Consider the following 16,135-nt stretch of genomic DNA (forward strand, 5'->3'; position numbering starts at 1 on the left):
CATGTGTTTTAGAAAGATTAGAATTCAGGCTACAGCTTCACACTCAAGGCACTCCATCTTTCAAATGGAAAATTGTATTAATATAACATGATTGAAATCCTTCAAGAGCTTTAACAACTGCTGGACCATTAAAGTGTATGACCTCCCATAAATCTACATCTAGGAACTGCTCAAGCCTTCCACGTTGGAGTATGTCGATGTAGATAATCCACAACCAAGATTCCCCCTCTACCACTTGAAGAGATGTGTTGACTCTGCTAATGATGCTCTTTTCAATCCCCGCTCCAGTTCATATTTCATCCCGAGGTGTATTTCATGTGGACCAACAGCACGATTGCCTTTCATGCCTGTCAGATAAATTTGTGATGACTTCATTAACCTGCCAATTAAAGCTGAAAGCGTTGATAATCATTTACTAGTGTCTTCTGAAGGGCTTCATTATGATAGTCAACCGGTACACTCTGCCTACGCCATACTTAATCTCCAGCCAACCACTTTGTCAGTAGCCAGGGTTCCTCCTTGCTTTTGGTTTCCTAGTGTTGTTGCCTTTTCTGCCCCCATGTTTTCTTCTGAGGGAAAGAGATTCAACTTACTTATGACTTATATCACGCCCCCCTCGACATTACATGATTATTATAAGCCTTCCTTAAACATAACCTCCATATACAGAGCGGAAAAGTTTCAAATCTGTCTTTTTCCTTAAAGGACCATTTCATTAAATGTATAAAAACAATCATTGCAAGGCCTTCAAAGAACTACACTATTTTCCATGAATAATAGTGTTTTGGTATCCAGCTGGGTCTAGTGTGGTTCACAATGTGTTGCATAAGTGACAAATTAAAGGTCCCTGAAATTGAGAGTTGTGTCGTTTTGAGGTTAAACCTTTTTGGTAGGTACAACAAACAGCAGAAACTACAGAAGTGTTTTTGAAAGGTAAACCTCGCCTACGTCCATTTCCATTCCCCTGTGCCTCCTCTTTTTCTTTAGGCATTGTCTGCCTCACAGATTTATTCAGAATACAGTTGGCACTTTGAGTCCATCAGAGTTGGAGTTATAAATGGACCCAATGCTAGAATAAAAGGCTTTTATTAGCCGAGTGGTGAAAGCATATAACCTCCCTGCCAAACTGCAGACATAAATAAAATGGATGATGTCTGTGGAGGAAAGCAGGCACCCTATATTTAAGCTACTGTAGTCTGTGAATACGCATGTATCATTTCGGAGCTTCGTGTATGACTGGCAGGCAGCCTTTGACATGGTAATGAGTGTATTTCATTGGACCAGACACTCACTTTACAGGGAAAAGTTTGGTGTATATCTATTTAAATATCTACCATCAGACCTAATTACAGCCCATATTCAGCTGCAGTCGGAGGAGTTGACTTTTCTGTCACAAATTTTACTGGACATGGCATAATTCATGTTAATATACTACATTTAAAACTGCCTGGATTTATACATTGGTTTTGATAATTATATACTCTCTCTTTATGTGAATGACCTGGAAGCTGTTTGGTTTTTTCAAGTTTATGAAGTTGTTCGAGCATACTATCATGTCTGGTTCCAAAACAGGCTCTGCAAACTTCTAAAATATTTTCCTATTGAAGTTTTGTTTTACTTGGGACCAGTTTGTCTCAAATGTCCAATGAGATAAAAAGAAGACTGTGTTGATTTCAGATCTGGCATATTTACAGGCAATAAACAACACAGAATGTATTATCCTTCCCTCTTGACACACTGTGTACAGCTCAACCAAGCAAAAGGTAAAGAAAAAGGTTTTCATAACCTACTTTCTGGATCTCCTTGCTTTTCACCCTGCTGTGCTCATTCAACAGGTTCTATTAATTCAAAATTTTGATATTCAAGTATGCATCACCCTTGCATTAAAATCTCTGTGGTACTGACATAACAGTGATGTTTGGCACTATCATTTTCTTTTCCTGCAGTACAGCTTTGGCTTTCGTATTCATTTCCTACAGCTGTCTGCTATAATATCTGCAGCAGGAATAAATGAGTTTCTTTGCAGTTTGGAAATTTTACTTTAAGTTCGATATAACATGTATTAAGGAGACCGATCCATTCCAAGTTTAATGTTCCTATAATTTATGTTTTCCCTCTTTAATATTAAGTGTCCTTAATATCCATCAGAAAGTATATTTGTGGTTTTATGAACTAAAAATTAAGTGTAGTTTCACTTCTCTTTTCTCAGGCTTCTCTCTGGAGGTTTAGGAAGAAAAGTCTGGTAACTAAGTCAGGGGAGAGGATATGATGCTCTCCTCTGATTGGCTAAATGTTTTCTGACTGATCTAAAACATATCATAGATTTCCGGTAAACTTTTGAGAGAAACCGAATCAAGTTAAATGGTGGGTCAAAGCGGGGCTTGATGTCAGGGCTGAGGGTGGTTATGTCTATCTTCTGACATCACAAGTCAATGCCATCATCAACAAGCCTGATGGCGGGTTTCAAGGCTCGGTGTATGAATACAGGGTGCAAGCATTTCTCTGGACTGAGACCTTTTATTCTTTCACAGTATTTATATAGAACCTTTCATGCTTAGAAGCAACATTTTGACGGACATAGAAACACCACCTGATGGAGCCGGGACTCAGCAAATGATCAACTGGCTCTGATTACCCCATTTTCCAGTAAAGCAAACAGCCATCTCTGCCTGTTGTTCCCGCATTAAGGAGAGGAGCACAATAAAGACAACAAAACTAGTTTCATTTTGGCATAATCAGTGATTCCACAATCCTCCAACATGTTCAACATCAAATACACGCTATTGCAACTGAAAAAATGCCATTATCACTACAGACAACATGGGCCATTAGCCACTTCGGCTTTTATACTACAAGACAGTGAAAATCAAAGTGCGGCAGAATGTTATGCCTCTGAAATGAGTTTGTCTCGCTATTCTTTCAGGGAAGTGAGAGATTTCTTCTCTGACAGTTCATTTACTCAGAAATTCCTCATTATAGAGATGTTACCTCTTTAGTCATGATCCCATAATGACCTAACTGAACAGCAGTACACCAGAAGTGATAAAGATTTATAACAGACTGGCTGACAAGGCTTTTAATGAAAGAATCAGATATTCACTCATCTTATTAGAATTATAATGCTTTTATTGTCATCATCATGACAATGTACAACAAAATTTAGAGACAACTCTGTACTGCAAAATACATTTATAAAATAGAAGCAAGAAAAGAAAAGAAAGATAATAGATAAAGTAAAAAAATAGAGTGTATGAATATATATATAAAAATGGAGCAAGTAAGAATATACAGTACAGGCCAAACGTTTAGATACACTTCCCTATTCATTTGAATGAGAAGGTGTGTCCAAACTTTGTACTGTATGTACAGAGAATTACACAAATTACAGGTGTAAATAAATATATTGCACTATGGACTGTGGATGACACTTAAACAGCATATTGAAAATGACTGTGTGTTCAGTACTCTTATTGCACTTGGGTAGAAGGTGTTAATGAGTCTGGGTGTGCGGGCCTGGATGGACTTGTACCTCTTCCCTGAGGGCAGCAATGAGAACAGGCTGTGCCCAGGGTGTGAACTGTCACAGGCAATGCTTGTGGCCCTGCACAGATGTCTGGTGATGTAGATGTCTGGCAGCCTGAGAGCTGCTCCTGACCCACACCAAGATGTTGTGGGCGAGGATGCTCTCTACAGACCACCTGTAGAAAGACAACCGCAGGTCCTGCGACACGTTGACCCTTCTCAGTGACCTTAAAAAGTACAGACGCTGCTGTGCCTTTATGGGTTTTGATATGGCTCTTGCTCTCATGGCAGATATTAAGTGGTAAATTTTATACATCAGGTGTCAAGATAAACATCTTGAGTCTGTCCTTCCGTGCAAATCCATCCAGCACAGGCACAGAAATCAGGCAACAGGCATCAGGAAACACATGGAGTGAAAAGAAAAGAAAAAGCATCGGTCAGCCAGAAAGCAGACAACAGAACCCAAGATGAGGAGACAGTGACAAAGCGACAGAGTCTCTTCGTCTTTAACTATGTATTCATACGGTGACAGTCAACAGAAAAATGTATTTTTCTTGTTTCATGCAGGACACGATAGGAATAATTCAGCCAACAAGTGTCATTCATCAAAACATGACAATGTTAAATTTTCACTGTGGAGACAGTCCAGGTGTTGAAATGTCTTTAATTAGACGCCACCCAGAAAAATGCGTGATGCATAAGAAATGCATGTGGAAATAAACCAGCTTCTCTTCCTGGTAGAGCGAAAACTGGCTACCAGTGTTTGCTGCAGCAAAATATGCTCATGAATGTGCGGAACAGGTGTGACTGACAACTGTAGACAATAGTTGGTAGCTGATTTGAGTTGGCTCACAGTAACAGTTTCCTGTGGTTTTCAGACATTCATGCCTCCAGCAGCACAAAAAGCATTAAAATGAATCCATTTGTGACTTTGTTTGTTTGGGTTCAAGTTAAGGTCTGAGGTCTGTTTCACAAAGCAGGTTTAGTGGAAATTTGTTAACACTGAAATGAGGGAAACTCTGAGTTTTCCATTTCACAAAGGGAGGTAACCCATGCCACAGAAAGAGAGGTAACTCAAGCCTGTTTCACAAAGAATAGTAACTTAACCTGGTCCGGACCTGGTTTCTCTCAGTAAACCTTGAGTTTCTTCCTGACTCCGCCCTCTTTTAGCCACACACGGTATTTGATTTCCTCATTCATTCAGTCAGAAGGCGAGTTTTGGCGTAGCATAATTCTGCCGTCTGTTATTTAAAAAAATCATAAAAAAAAGAAAAAATAGTCAGTAGGCCTATTTTAAAGGTCTGTCATCTACATACACAACCTAATCCTACCAGCTGTAGTCATGCGCTCACATCCCAGCAGAAATTGTGTGTTGCACAGCATTTCTTTGCAAATAGAGTTTTTGGTACAACATTGGAGATGCAGAGCACCTGAGTAAGGTGACTGTATGCCATAATCACTTCAGAGATTAAGTCACCATCATCACCACTACCACAGCAGTCAAATAAAGACATCATATACATTTTATTTGGTCTTTATTTCCTACAAATACAAGACCTGATATAGTTAATGTTCCAATTGTTAACATAAATCACCTGTGACCACGCACCCACCTCTAACTTATACTCCACTATTTAAATTTTTAGAGCTGCTCTCCTAATCTGGCCGTCCAAGTTTTGCATTCCTTTGTTGGTTTTTTGGATTTTTTTCAGCAAGTGAATTTTGTAAATCTCTTTTACTGGTAACACGTAAGGAGGACATTAAAATGATGCAGTTGAATTCCACATGAATTCCATAGAATGACCCTCTGGTGTTTACTGAACATCCATCTCAATGTGTCAATTTGTGTAGTAGAAGTTTAGGAACCCTCCTGCTGCTGCCCAGCCATGCCCAGCCATGCCCAAGGATGAGAATGTGTTCATATTTAAGTGTAGGCTAAATGTCACTCTATATTCCACCACGATGTAAAGAAATTTGAATGGGAAGAGAGCTATCACTAACATATCAAGAAGTTATCTCTGTAGGCCTTTCCGGATCCCCCTCTGTAAAGGCAGCGGACACAGTTTCCTTGTGCTCTTCCTCCTATATAAGTGATATCTTTCCGTATACTTACAAACTCACAAAGTATATACAAAATCTTTGGAGTATTGCCTACTTACAGTTAGAAGGTCTTTTGTGGCGTGAGGGGGCTCCACCAGGCAGATAGAAACATGATCAAAATTAGGTACCCCGATGAGATTATTACTCGAGGTCTTACATGTTTTTATATTTCATCTTAAGCTGCTGCCAAGTACGCCTCTCCCCCACGAGATTGTACCTGAATGAAATAAAATAATAAGCTACCATTCATTGTGACTGCAAAGGACCTCATTTAAACTTACGCATCGTCCCGAGCAGCAATGTTCTCCCACGCCGTCTCCCTTTCTTTTGCAGCACTTCTTTCTAGAAACATGCTGAAACTATGAGTGCATTAAGATGTCCAATTCTATCGGGGTTGCCACAGTGACTCGTCAAATTGGGGCTCCATTGATGCTGTCTTTTTAGAGTTGTGACACACCCGCTTAACTCCAGGTGAAACTACTCGGAGTTGATCAAACTAACTCCGATCTGCTGTTCTGCAACTGAAAACTCTGAGTTTTCTATGTCAGAGTAGATCAACTCAGAGTTCTCTACACAGACTAGTCAAGTTTTTCCACATATTTCTGATATATACTGTTATAGATCAATTCTATACTATGGATTTATTTGTGAAATATCAGACAGATCAAACTGCAAACACACAAAAATTCTACATTTACTGTGCATAATAACACGCACCATGCATTTTTCTTTTGAGAATCAAACTTTTTCCATTGGTCAAAAAACCTGATAACATCTGCCTATTTCTGCAGTGGACAAGGCCTGTAGATTCATATTTATCAGCTTTAAGCATTAAGGAAACTATAGCATCTAACTAAACTTTTCGCAACTCTTCTATCTTTTTAAGCACAGACGATTTGAATGTGACTGACATGGAGCTCCGACCTGAGGATGCGAGTGCATAGCAGAGGGCAGCTCTTTCTCTCTCTCCTGCAGTTGTGTATCCTGCCAGAAAAGAAAAGGATTTCCACTTGCAATGTCCAAGAGGCCCTTTTTCAGGTTCACTTTTTAAAAAAAGCTGTCTTACTCACTGATCTTGGTGCACTGATTTTTCTTGACATTGGTAAGAGCAGTTGGCCAACCAACCACCATACTCAACTATCGTCACAGTTGTGTGTGTCCAACTTTCCATTTTTCTGAGAAAGTTGATAGCAGACGGCTTGATTACAAACTCCTGAGCGCATTCTGATTGCCTTTTGTGTTTTTATGACAACTCGGTGGCAACATGAAGCCAACATTGCATGACTCCATCTCCTGAAGAAGGCCATTAGATACATTTGAAAGCTCGAATGCAGCTACTGAGTGGAACTAGTGGTGAAATTACTTGGCCACTCACTACAATTCAGTAAAGTCCTGTCAGAATTCATTGTCTGAAAGGACATTATTTTTTTCACATCAGTGTGATGCAATTTTAAATTGGCATTCCTGAGGAGGTATGTCATATATTTTGTTTTTACTCGCTACACACACACACACACACACACACACACACGTATGTGTGTGTGTGTATTTATTTCTGCTGAGGGGCATATGCCAACAACCCTTCAATTGAAGAAATTTGGCTTTGATTGAAAAACAGTGCTGCGGTCCTGAGATTGATGTAGAATTTGTGGGCGGGGATTAAGAAAATAGCCTAAATAACTAAAATAGCTTAAAAGAGAAAAGCTACAAAGTGAGAAAGAAAAAGAACAGGGCAATGCTTGATGATTGTGGCTGTGTGAATGGGCTAAAAAAATGACAGTGGCTAAAGAGGGAGAGACAGACACAGTAGAGGGAGCAGAAGTGAAGGAATTCGATCACACATGAGTGGAAATGCAACCATCGTGGCTTTTACTTCCGTTGCAGTCCAAGCTTGTCATTCCATTTGATCTTTTTTTTTTCCCCTGAGTAAGTGACATCCAAACATCGATACATGCGTTTTGAATTTGCTTTGTAGTCGAGCAGGTGGTGATTACAGCATCACCTGAGCCTGCAGCGCTGAATATTACAATGTGCTGTCAGGAATTGTTACAATACAAAACAAACGCAACAATAAAAGTAGCTGACACATATATCTCACTATCAAAAGTGGAAGACAAAAATTGATGGATAAACACACAGAATTCAAGCAACAATGTCAAAAGTTCAAGCTGATCCAAATCTGAACTAACTTTGTTAAAGAGTTGCAAACAGAGATATATAGGCCTCCTGAGATGGTATGATATTTAGAGTGTATATAGTTGCATTGGCTTACGGCTCTTAAACTTGCTCAGTCTTTTCAATTAACAGAGGGCTAATTGTCAGTTTATGGCGTTTTAATGCATTTAAGACCATCAATTGTGAAAACGCAAAGGTCAGATGAAATACATAAGAAGTTGTGTCCAAATCTCTGACTAGTTCTCTGTTTTGGAAAAGCTTCAGCAAGAACAGTTTAAGGAAGTTAATGTGACCTAATTAAACAACAGATATTAAGATATAAAGTCAGACCGGTGACTTGTTCACATCAGTAACTCAGCCGTATGGGCAGTGCCACATTCATTAATCAGTTGATGAACATTAAGTGACGATGGAACTCAGGATTAATGTTCAGCCTCACTCCAGTGCCTCTGCAGTCAAACTGTGATCGGCAGCTCCAGGTGCTCCATGAAGGATTTAACCTCTCAGTTTATCAAGCACAGAATGGCAACACGGCAGTTCAAAAATCCGAGAAACCTTGACTCCTCAGTCTAATTATGAGCTTAATAAACTGGGCTTTAAATTGAACTTCACACACTCACTATGTTATTCTTTCTAACTTCCCACACTCTATCTGTATCATATATTTTTCCTCTCTATTATTCTTTACGGCTCTTTTTCCCTTTATTCCTCTCTGCAAAGGAGTTGTGTTGTTGATTTGAATCTGTACTCATGGTTGGCCACTGAGGGAACCCACTGCTCAAAATGCTCTGGTCTCTAACAAATTGGCATGTGGCATCGCAGAGTGTCTTGGCAGCAAGTATGTGTGTAAGTTCACATGCATACAGAGGAGGGCTGGCTCTCTTCACATGGTTGAACACCACAAAAAACTGAAAAACAACTTCTTTGAATATAAAAGACTGACCAGAAATTGGAAACATTCATCTATCATCAATCCTACTGATCCTCGTGGGTGGGGTCACGCTGCGGCTGGAGCAAATCACGGCTGATGCTGTGAGAAAGCAGTATACACCCTGAATGAGTCGCCAGTCCATCACAGGGCTGACATATAGAGACAAACACACACAATTGCATCAACAACTTGGAGTCCCCAGTTTATTGACGCTGCATGTTGGTATACGGGAGACTGTGGTTCGATTCTGTGATGAGGAACCCCAGCCACAAGACGCCCACTAGTGTTACTGTTGTGCCAGTCCCAACCAACACTATAAATGGGGGAGGGCAGCTGCTGTAAAACCTTAGCCAAATCAATTAAGTAAGTCACAGGAAGTGCTTGCTTGCTGTGGCAATCCTGAACAGGGAAAAGCCAAAACAGGGGGGAAGAAAAACAACAACAACATGTTTAACGTAGGAGGAAGCTGGAGAATAAACTCAGAAAATCCCAACAGGCCCTGGGTTCGAGCCCAGAACCTTTTTACTATAAGGATAGGTACTAAACACACAACAAATTGAGCTATATAAAAACCCTGTACAACAGTAGGCTTTTAGCAGCTCTATCACTGTGCCTGTTGCCCTGCTGAGCACATTGATCACTCCCTTTGATTACTGTCATTTGACCCGATGGGGTGGAAAACTGTGTCAATGTGTGTCTGTGTGCTTATTTTTCAGAATTTTCAATTTCCCCTCCACAGTACATTCAGCTGTTATTGTGCTTTCCCAGCTGGCAGCTGATATACCAGTGAGTGAATGTTGGAACAGCTGGCTGAGGATACAATTGTTTGAGTGTGCAACGGCAAAAATGATGGATTATACTGCAAAGAAGAGGAAGGGACATTTAGGAAATAATGACGTGTTTATCAGGAAATGTTGGCTGCAAATGTCAAGGCTAACCTTTTTGCTTAATGGATGAATATTCTTGAGACTGACTGATTTTTTTCATTTTACTTTGTGTACAAGCATGCCAATATCCCCTACCTGATGACCGATTGGATTGAGAGAGAGAGGCGGCAGGGGGGATATGATACTGCATGAAGTTCAAGGAGATGATGCTTTAGTACGGAATTCATGAGGATAGGAAGCAGCAGGCGTTGGAGGAACATGGGATGGTGATGAGTCATCACCTGCAGGATGAGGACAGGGAGAGAGAGGAGAGGAACTGGGACTTTGGGAAAATGTGGTTAATGAATGCAGTACACATGGTTAGAACTGGGAGAAACAGGGATTTCAGAGAAGCATGGTTATTGTCAGCGCATACAAGGTGGGGGGGGTGTTCACTGTGATTTATAAAATCTCTGTATATTGACTTACAGTATGGACATTTTACGCTTATGGCAATTAAACTGGACATGTCCATATTTGATAAACGACAATTTCCTCTCTGGAAAGGTCCTCTGAAGTTTTCCAAAGAGCTTCTGGAAGTCAAGGTTTAGCCTTTAGAAAAGAAACAGGAACAGATAAACTTTTACAGACTACCAAAAAAGGGGGTTCTTTAACAGGCCAAGAAAATGCAGACTTTTCTGGAACACAGTTTTAGATTTGTCTAAAGTAAGTAAGTAAGTAAGTATTTATTTTTAATGCCTGACTTTTTTTATGGCAATTAAATCACTTGCAGTGTCGGAAGCAGTGCTTCATTCATAAAAATGTCACTAATTTACTTTTTTTCCTGCTTGCTTCGTGCTGCAGGAATCGAGGCAGTTCATCTAGCAGAGACGATAAGGACTACGCTAAATGTCCCGAATTGTGTTGTGAGCCAATATCTGTGCCAAACATCTCGTATTGGAGCAGTGGTGCTACATTTTTTGGAAGTCAGACTGAATAAATTTCCAGTGGTGTAAAATTACCTTCATTTGGGCATTTATTTCTACACTGCTGCCATTTCTGTGGTACAGGTGTTTTAATTACATGAATTAATTTTCTCATATGCGGATAGATGCAGCAGTGATATCATAAATCATTTTAACATTGTAACTTGAAATGGAAGTTTTAAAGCACAAGCTGTGCTGGCCAATGTGGACTCATTGATGGAAGTAGAAGCCTCTGTGAAATGTGTTGAATTGTAGCTGTAATCATCTTCATCACGGTGATTACATCAGGCACACCAACATTTAAATCTTGCATGTACAGCAGGCAAAAATACAGCAGATTACAATACGGCTATAAAACCTCTCATAAATCGCTCACAAATAAAGATTCAGGCATGTTGAGAGGTGCCAATTACAGTCCAGCTTTTCCTGTTTTACCCTGTATCTGGAGAAAACTGTGTATAGGGGTGGGTTTTCTCTCTGTAATTGAAGGTACCACAGTGTATCATAGTTTTTCATCTTTTTCCCATTAGGAAACTACGCAAATTCTCTTCTCTAAAGATTATGATTCTTTGAATTACTTTTTTTTTTGCCCAGCTGGCATCAAATTTGCAATTGGTCTGCCAGACTATTGTTTTGTTTTTGTTTTTTTTTTTATCAATATTTGGAGGAGATGGTGGAGCTGAGGAGAAGTAAGGGCTAGATGGTCATGTCAATCACTGGGCAGCCCACCATCTAATACATAGCCTGATTCATGGACCATTTTCCTCTAAATTGCTGGATGGATGGATTGGCCTTGGCAGGACCATGAGAAATGTCATTGTCTTCATTGGGCTTCACTGTGTCTGTCATTCATGGTGTTGAATCTGAATGTAATGCAAAATGTAGTCCAGGTTTACTGACCTGACCTGAGGCGGTGAGGGTTGTCATTAAATTGATATTATGGATAAATGGGGTTGCATATTTTTAAAGTTATGGCAATTTAAAATTTTTGCCACGGCACACTTTATAAACGGCATGATGTGTGTTGTAGTCAGCATCGGTTGTAACCCAGAGGTGCTGATTGACTTCTGGTCCAACCTTGCTCTTTCTCTCTCTCATGCTGACAAAGCCCTGAGCTCTGTTTCCATTATGCTGCAACCTTTCATCCACATGCAGTCACTTTGTCAGCAGGCAGGGTTAAGCGTATTTGCTATATTGCTGTTATTTTGTACTGCTTGGTACAAGTCAAAAAAATGCATGCAATGGAAATGCACCCATTGTGAAGAAAAGCACTGTATGAACATGTGAATGGAGGTATGTGATGCAAAAAACTTTTGCCAATATGACAAGAAAAGCCAAATTTTCTGCCAATCTGCCAGAGCTGAGCTTTGACACCACAGTCCTCACTCTTTACTGCTCTCTCGCTCTCCCGCTCACATATGCACAAGTACAAGAGACCTCACTGTCTGATTGGCTCCAAGCAACAGATTATAACTGGGGTATATCCATATTAATTGGGGAAGTGAGATCTGGTCACAAGTGGTCACAAATGCATTTTGCAGCAAAGTGTCTGCAAACTGGAATGTCGCTTTCACTTTGCAGCCTTCTGCTTTGTGCTTAGAGCTGGCCACAGGATCAGATCACTGAATATATGGTAATACAGGTCTGATCAAGGCTGTTGAGTCCACATGTGACCCAGACCACAAAAGGTGGCTGAATCTGGAACACCTCCTCAATTATACGTATTTTAAATCCAAGACAACTGTCTCCTGATGGACACGGCAACTGATGGCTCCAATGGCAAGCGCATGAACTGAATGATTGATAGGAAATGGGAGCAGGCAGGTGGGAAAACATGGCGGATGATCTTCAACAAAGACACATTCACATACAGTCACATTTGATTTAGAGGTGACAGATTATGTTCAGCAGCTGCTTTTCACATTTAAAGACATTTTCCGTAATATGACTAATATGACGTCGCAGATTATTTCAAATGTTAACAGAATTCATGTTTTCTTTTACTTTTTTTGACAGCACAAAGTCACTTCTGAGATGCTAAAGGATGTTATTAAGTCATCATTTTAGTGTCTGCTGGAGGTGGTGAGGGCAGTTGAATATCATGGCTGAGTTCAGTTGTGTGTGAATTGCTATTTTTCTTACCCCTAACTTCCTATTTCTCACTTCCTTGCACTGAACCATTTTTCCATTGAGCATCATAAAGTTTAATTTAAGCTAGCAGGCTGGATTTTGCTGAATTTCAGGATTGGATGCACGTGGCTCACAACGTAGCCGCCTTTCCACATAAGTTCACTACCTACTGCTGCATTAAATGAGTGTCCAATCTATGCTTAACCCATGAGGATACGCTCAGCAATCTTAGTGAAAAGGATGTTAGCCATGAATTTGAATTTCTGCTTCCAACATCCAGCAACCCAGACTTTGGCATGTTCTCCCCGTGCCTGCGTGGGTTTCCTCCCACCGTCCAAAGACATGTATGTATTAGTTAACTGGGGACTCTTAAGTTGTCCGTAGGTCTGAATGCAAGTGTGAGTGGTTGTCTGTCTCTGTGTGTTGGCCCTGTGATGGACTGGTGACCTGTCCATGGTGTGCCTCGCGCTCGCCCGGAATGTTGGCTGAGATTGGCTCCAGCACCCTCCATGACCCAGAAATGGAAAAGCAGTAAGAGATGGATGGATGGATGGAAGTAAAGCACTAAAGCTTGATATTTTGTCCTTGGGGGTTGCTGCTTGACTTGTGGCCTCAAAGCAGTTCTCAAAGCAGCACTCAGTCAAGTGTAAGTTCCTGGTACAAAGAAATGTGATGGCAGCTCAGATTTTACAGCAAGCTTTGTTCTTTTTTCAGTGCTTCCAGTGTTACATGCTAAACAGCAGCTTTTTTTTTTCTTTGATTACTCAGTGACGGAACTGGACCATGATTCTTTGTCTTTACACAGCAACACAAAGTGTAGACAGAGAAAAGCGAGTGTGGTGCGGTGGGAGGTGATGTGAGTTTGCTCTTGGCAGGAAGGAACTAAAACTAATTTTGTTAAAAAATAACAACAAAAACTAACAAACACAAAACTTTGTTTCATTTTTTTTTCCCTTGAAAATCTTTGATAGTCATTCAAATTATATCACTTATCAATTCATGAATTTATGAAAACACACTCAGTTTGTACATTAGTTAGTGTCAGTACATTTTCTATCTTGAAGCAAAATTGTAAGGAGAGGGGTGGTTTCAGGTTTCTGTCTGAAAACATCAACATCTGTAGATTGACAGTGACATTACTGAATGCTATATGCAGTGCAAAGGCGTGATGTCAATACATCTGACTTGGCAAATACTGTTTTTAATAATTCTTGTATGGCTTTTTAATATTAAACTGTGCAAATTATGTCCCATATTAAAACTATTTAGGTGTTGAAAATGTGAACTTACAGCTGTGTGAACTAATGTAAAAATGGTGGGCACAAGGGCCAGTGTATTTTTGTGTATATGTTGGATATTAAAGGTTGTCCATGCTTTCATGTTTTGAATCTCAGGCAGCAGTTGTGTAATTCTGACTGAAGCTCAGCTCACTTCCTGGTGGGAACACGAGAGTTAAGCTCTATTGGTGTAAATATTTCAGGCAGCTGAACCAGAACCATGATTTGAACTGCATGTCAGGATGGATGCTGCTCAGTTTCTCTTCAACCCATTGATACAATAAAAGGGAACTGTATGAAGATTATGTCTTTATATTCTCATTCTACCCTTTATCTCACTTATCTCTTTTTTACCTCCAGAACCATCAGGCTGACCTGTCGTGACAAATATTGATGTTACATGTGATGTTACAAGATGTTATAAAATCATTGTCCACTTTTATCTACTCAATTAATATATCCATCTGTCTTCTGTCTGCAGTATGAATTCAAGGTGAAAAACATCAAGAAGAAAAAGGTGCACATTGTGGTGTCAGTGGATGGTGTGAAGGTCACCTTGAGGAAAAAGAAAAAAGTGAGTAACTCTAAGCATCTTATGTAAACTTGGTGTGTTGTTCTCTCCAGCTGTTTTTGATGTGATCCAATCATCTAATTTCATAGCACAAGCAGTAGTTGTCAATTTCGCTGCGAAGATAAAAGTGAATATTTCATGTTACGTGGTTTCCAGGCTGCAGCGACAGGGACTGGAACTCCTACTCATTATGACACTATGGATTTCTCTTTCTATCCATTCATCTTTCCAATGATGTACAAACTTGCTTTGATTCAATGAGCTGATATGTTTTGTAATGAGAAAAGGCTTCTTGTTAAAATGGAAAGGGTTGCTTAATGTTACAGTTGTCCCAGGTTTAGGCAGGACCCACGAGCAGCGCAACAGCAGTAGCATACGTATAAAGAGTCTTTATTCAAAACCTTGCAGCAATTCAGTAACAATGCACAAGAATTTTAGTTAGTGTTTCGGCTGGGGTGTGTATTCCAGAAAGCAGGTTATGTGGAAACTCTGAGTATGTTAACCCTGAGATGAGGAAACTGAGTTATCAGTTCCAGAAAGAGGGGTATCTGAAACTCCGAGTCCATCACCATTGTAACAGACTCTGTGAACATAACCTGCTCGATGGCAGGTTTTCTTTAAGAAACCCAGAGTTTCGACCTGTCTCCTCCCACACAAAGACAGCTGTTAGACATGGATAGCTCATTCATTCCCAAGCCGATTGATATCGAAGGCCAACTAATTCGAAATGCTTTACGTGGCGAGAGATTAGATGTCCTGGCGTTTCCAGAGGAGTATCTGTCATTTATCTCAATAACATTCTCCAGCCATACATCACCAACCTCACACACTGTGGACGTGCGCTCACATCACAGCAAAGATATAAGATACAAGAAGTGTTATATATATAAGTTTTATTTTTTAAAAGACACAAGTTTATACTTACATCTGATACTTGTGTTCTGGTGGTCGTGGCGGCTCCACTCATTTTTCGGGCCTTTGCCTTCTTTCTGCTGGCTAAGCAGAATTCAAATGTTAATCTCTTTTTTTAAATTAGTAGATTTTATTTTGTTCGTGTACACATCATCACTTTTTGAATTACATTCAATAAAAATGGGTAAACATTGTATGATGTGTTCATCTACTCAGTGGGCTATTAAATGAGATGACGTTAAAACATTTTGTTATTTAAGTTAATATTTACTTTGTTTAATAGCTTAAGTAAAAAAAATAAAATTAAAATCAAAGTTTTTAATTAATTTTAATTATGTTTTGATATTTAATTTTTTACTGCTTCCAAGTATGCTTCTCTCTTGATGGACTACACCTAAATGAAAATCTGATTTTATTCCCATTTATATTTATAACTGCCAGCTACAATCTCTTACGGTTAAATGTAAGATCAATCGAAGAGTACATCCAAACTTACGCGTTGGCTCGGGTAGTATTTTCTTCTCATGCTGTTCCTCCTTCGCTGCTGCAGTGGTGTTACATTTATGGCGAAACATGTGCTCATCCTCTCCATGGGCCTGCATTAAGACCTCCAACTCCATTGGGTTGAAATAACTGGATCTTTTTTTTTTTTTTTTTTTTTTTCG

General features: G+C 39.8%; 1 protein-coding gene across 5 annotated transcripts in view; it reads left to right on the forward strand.

Annotated features, from left to right (window-relative positions):
* Positions 1-16,135, forward strand: part of nos1apa (nitric oxide synthase 1 (neuronal) adaptor protein a) — a 163,882-nt gene that overhangs the window by 47,191 nt on the left and 100,556 nt on the right. For all 5 annotated transcript variants that reach the window (XM_029499236.1, XM_029499240.1, XM_029499238.1 and 2 more), the window contains exon 3: positions 14,469-14,561. In XM_029499236.1, coding sequence (XP_029355096.1) covers positions 14,469-14,561 — 93 coding nt within the window. The remainder of the gene's footprint in view (positions 1-14,468; positions 14,562-16,135) is intronic.

This window comes from Echeneis naucrates, chromosome 4 (genome assembly GCF_900963305.1).
Source record: "Echeneis naucrates chromosome 4, fEcheNa1.1, whole genome shotgun sequence".
NCBI classification, from domain to species: domain Eukaryota; kingdom Metazoa; phylum Chordata; class Actinopteri; order Carangiformes; family Echeneidae; genus Echeneis; species Echeneis naucrates.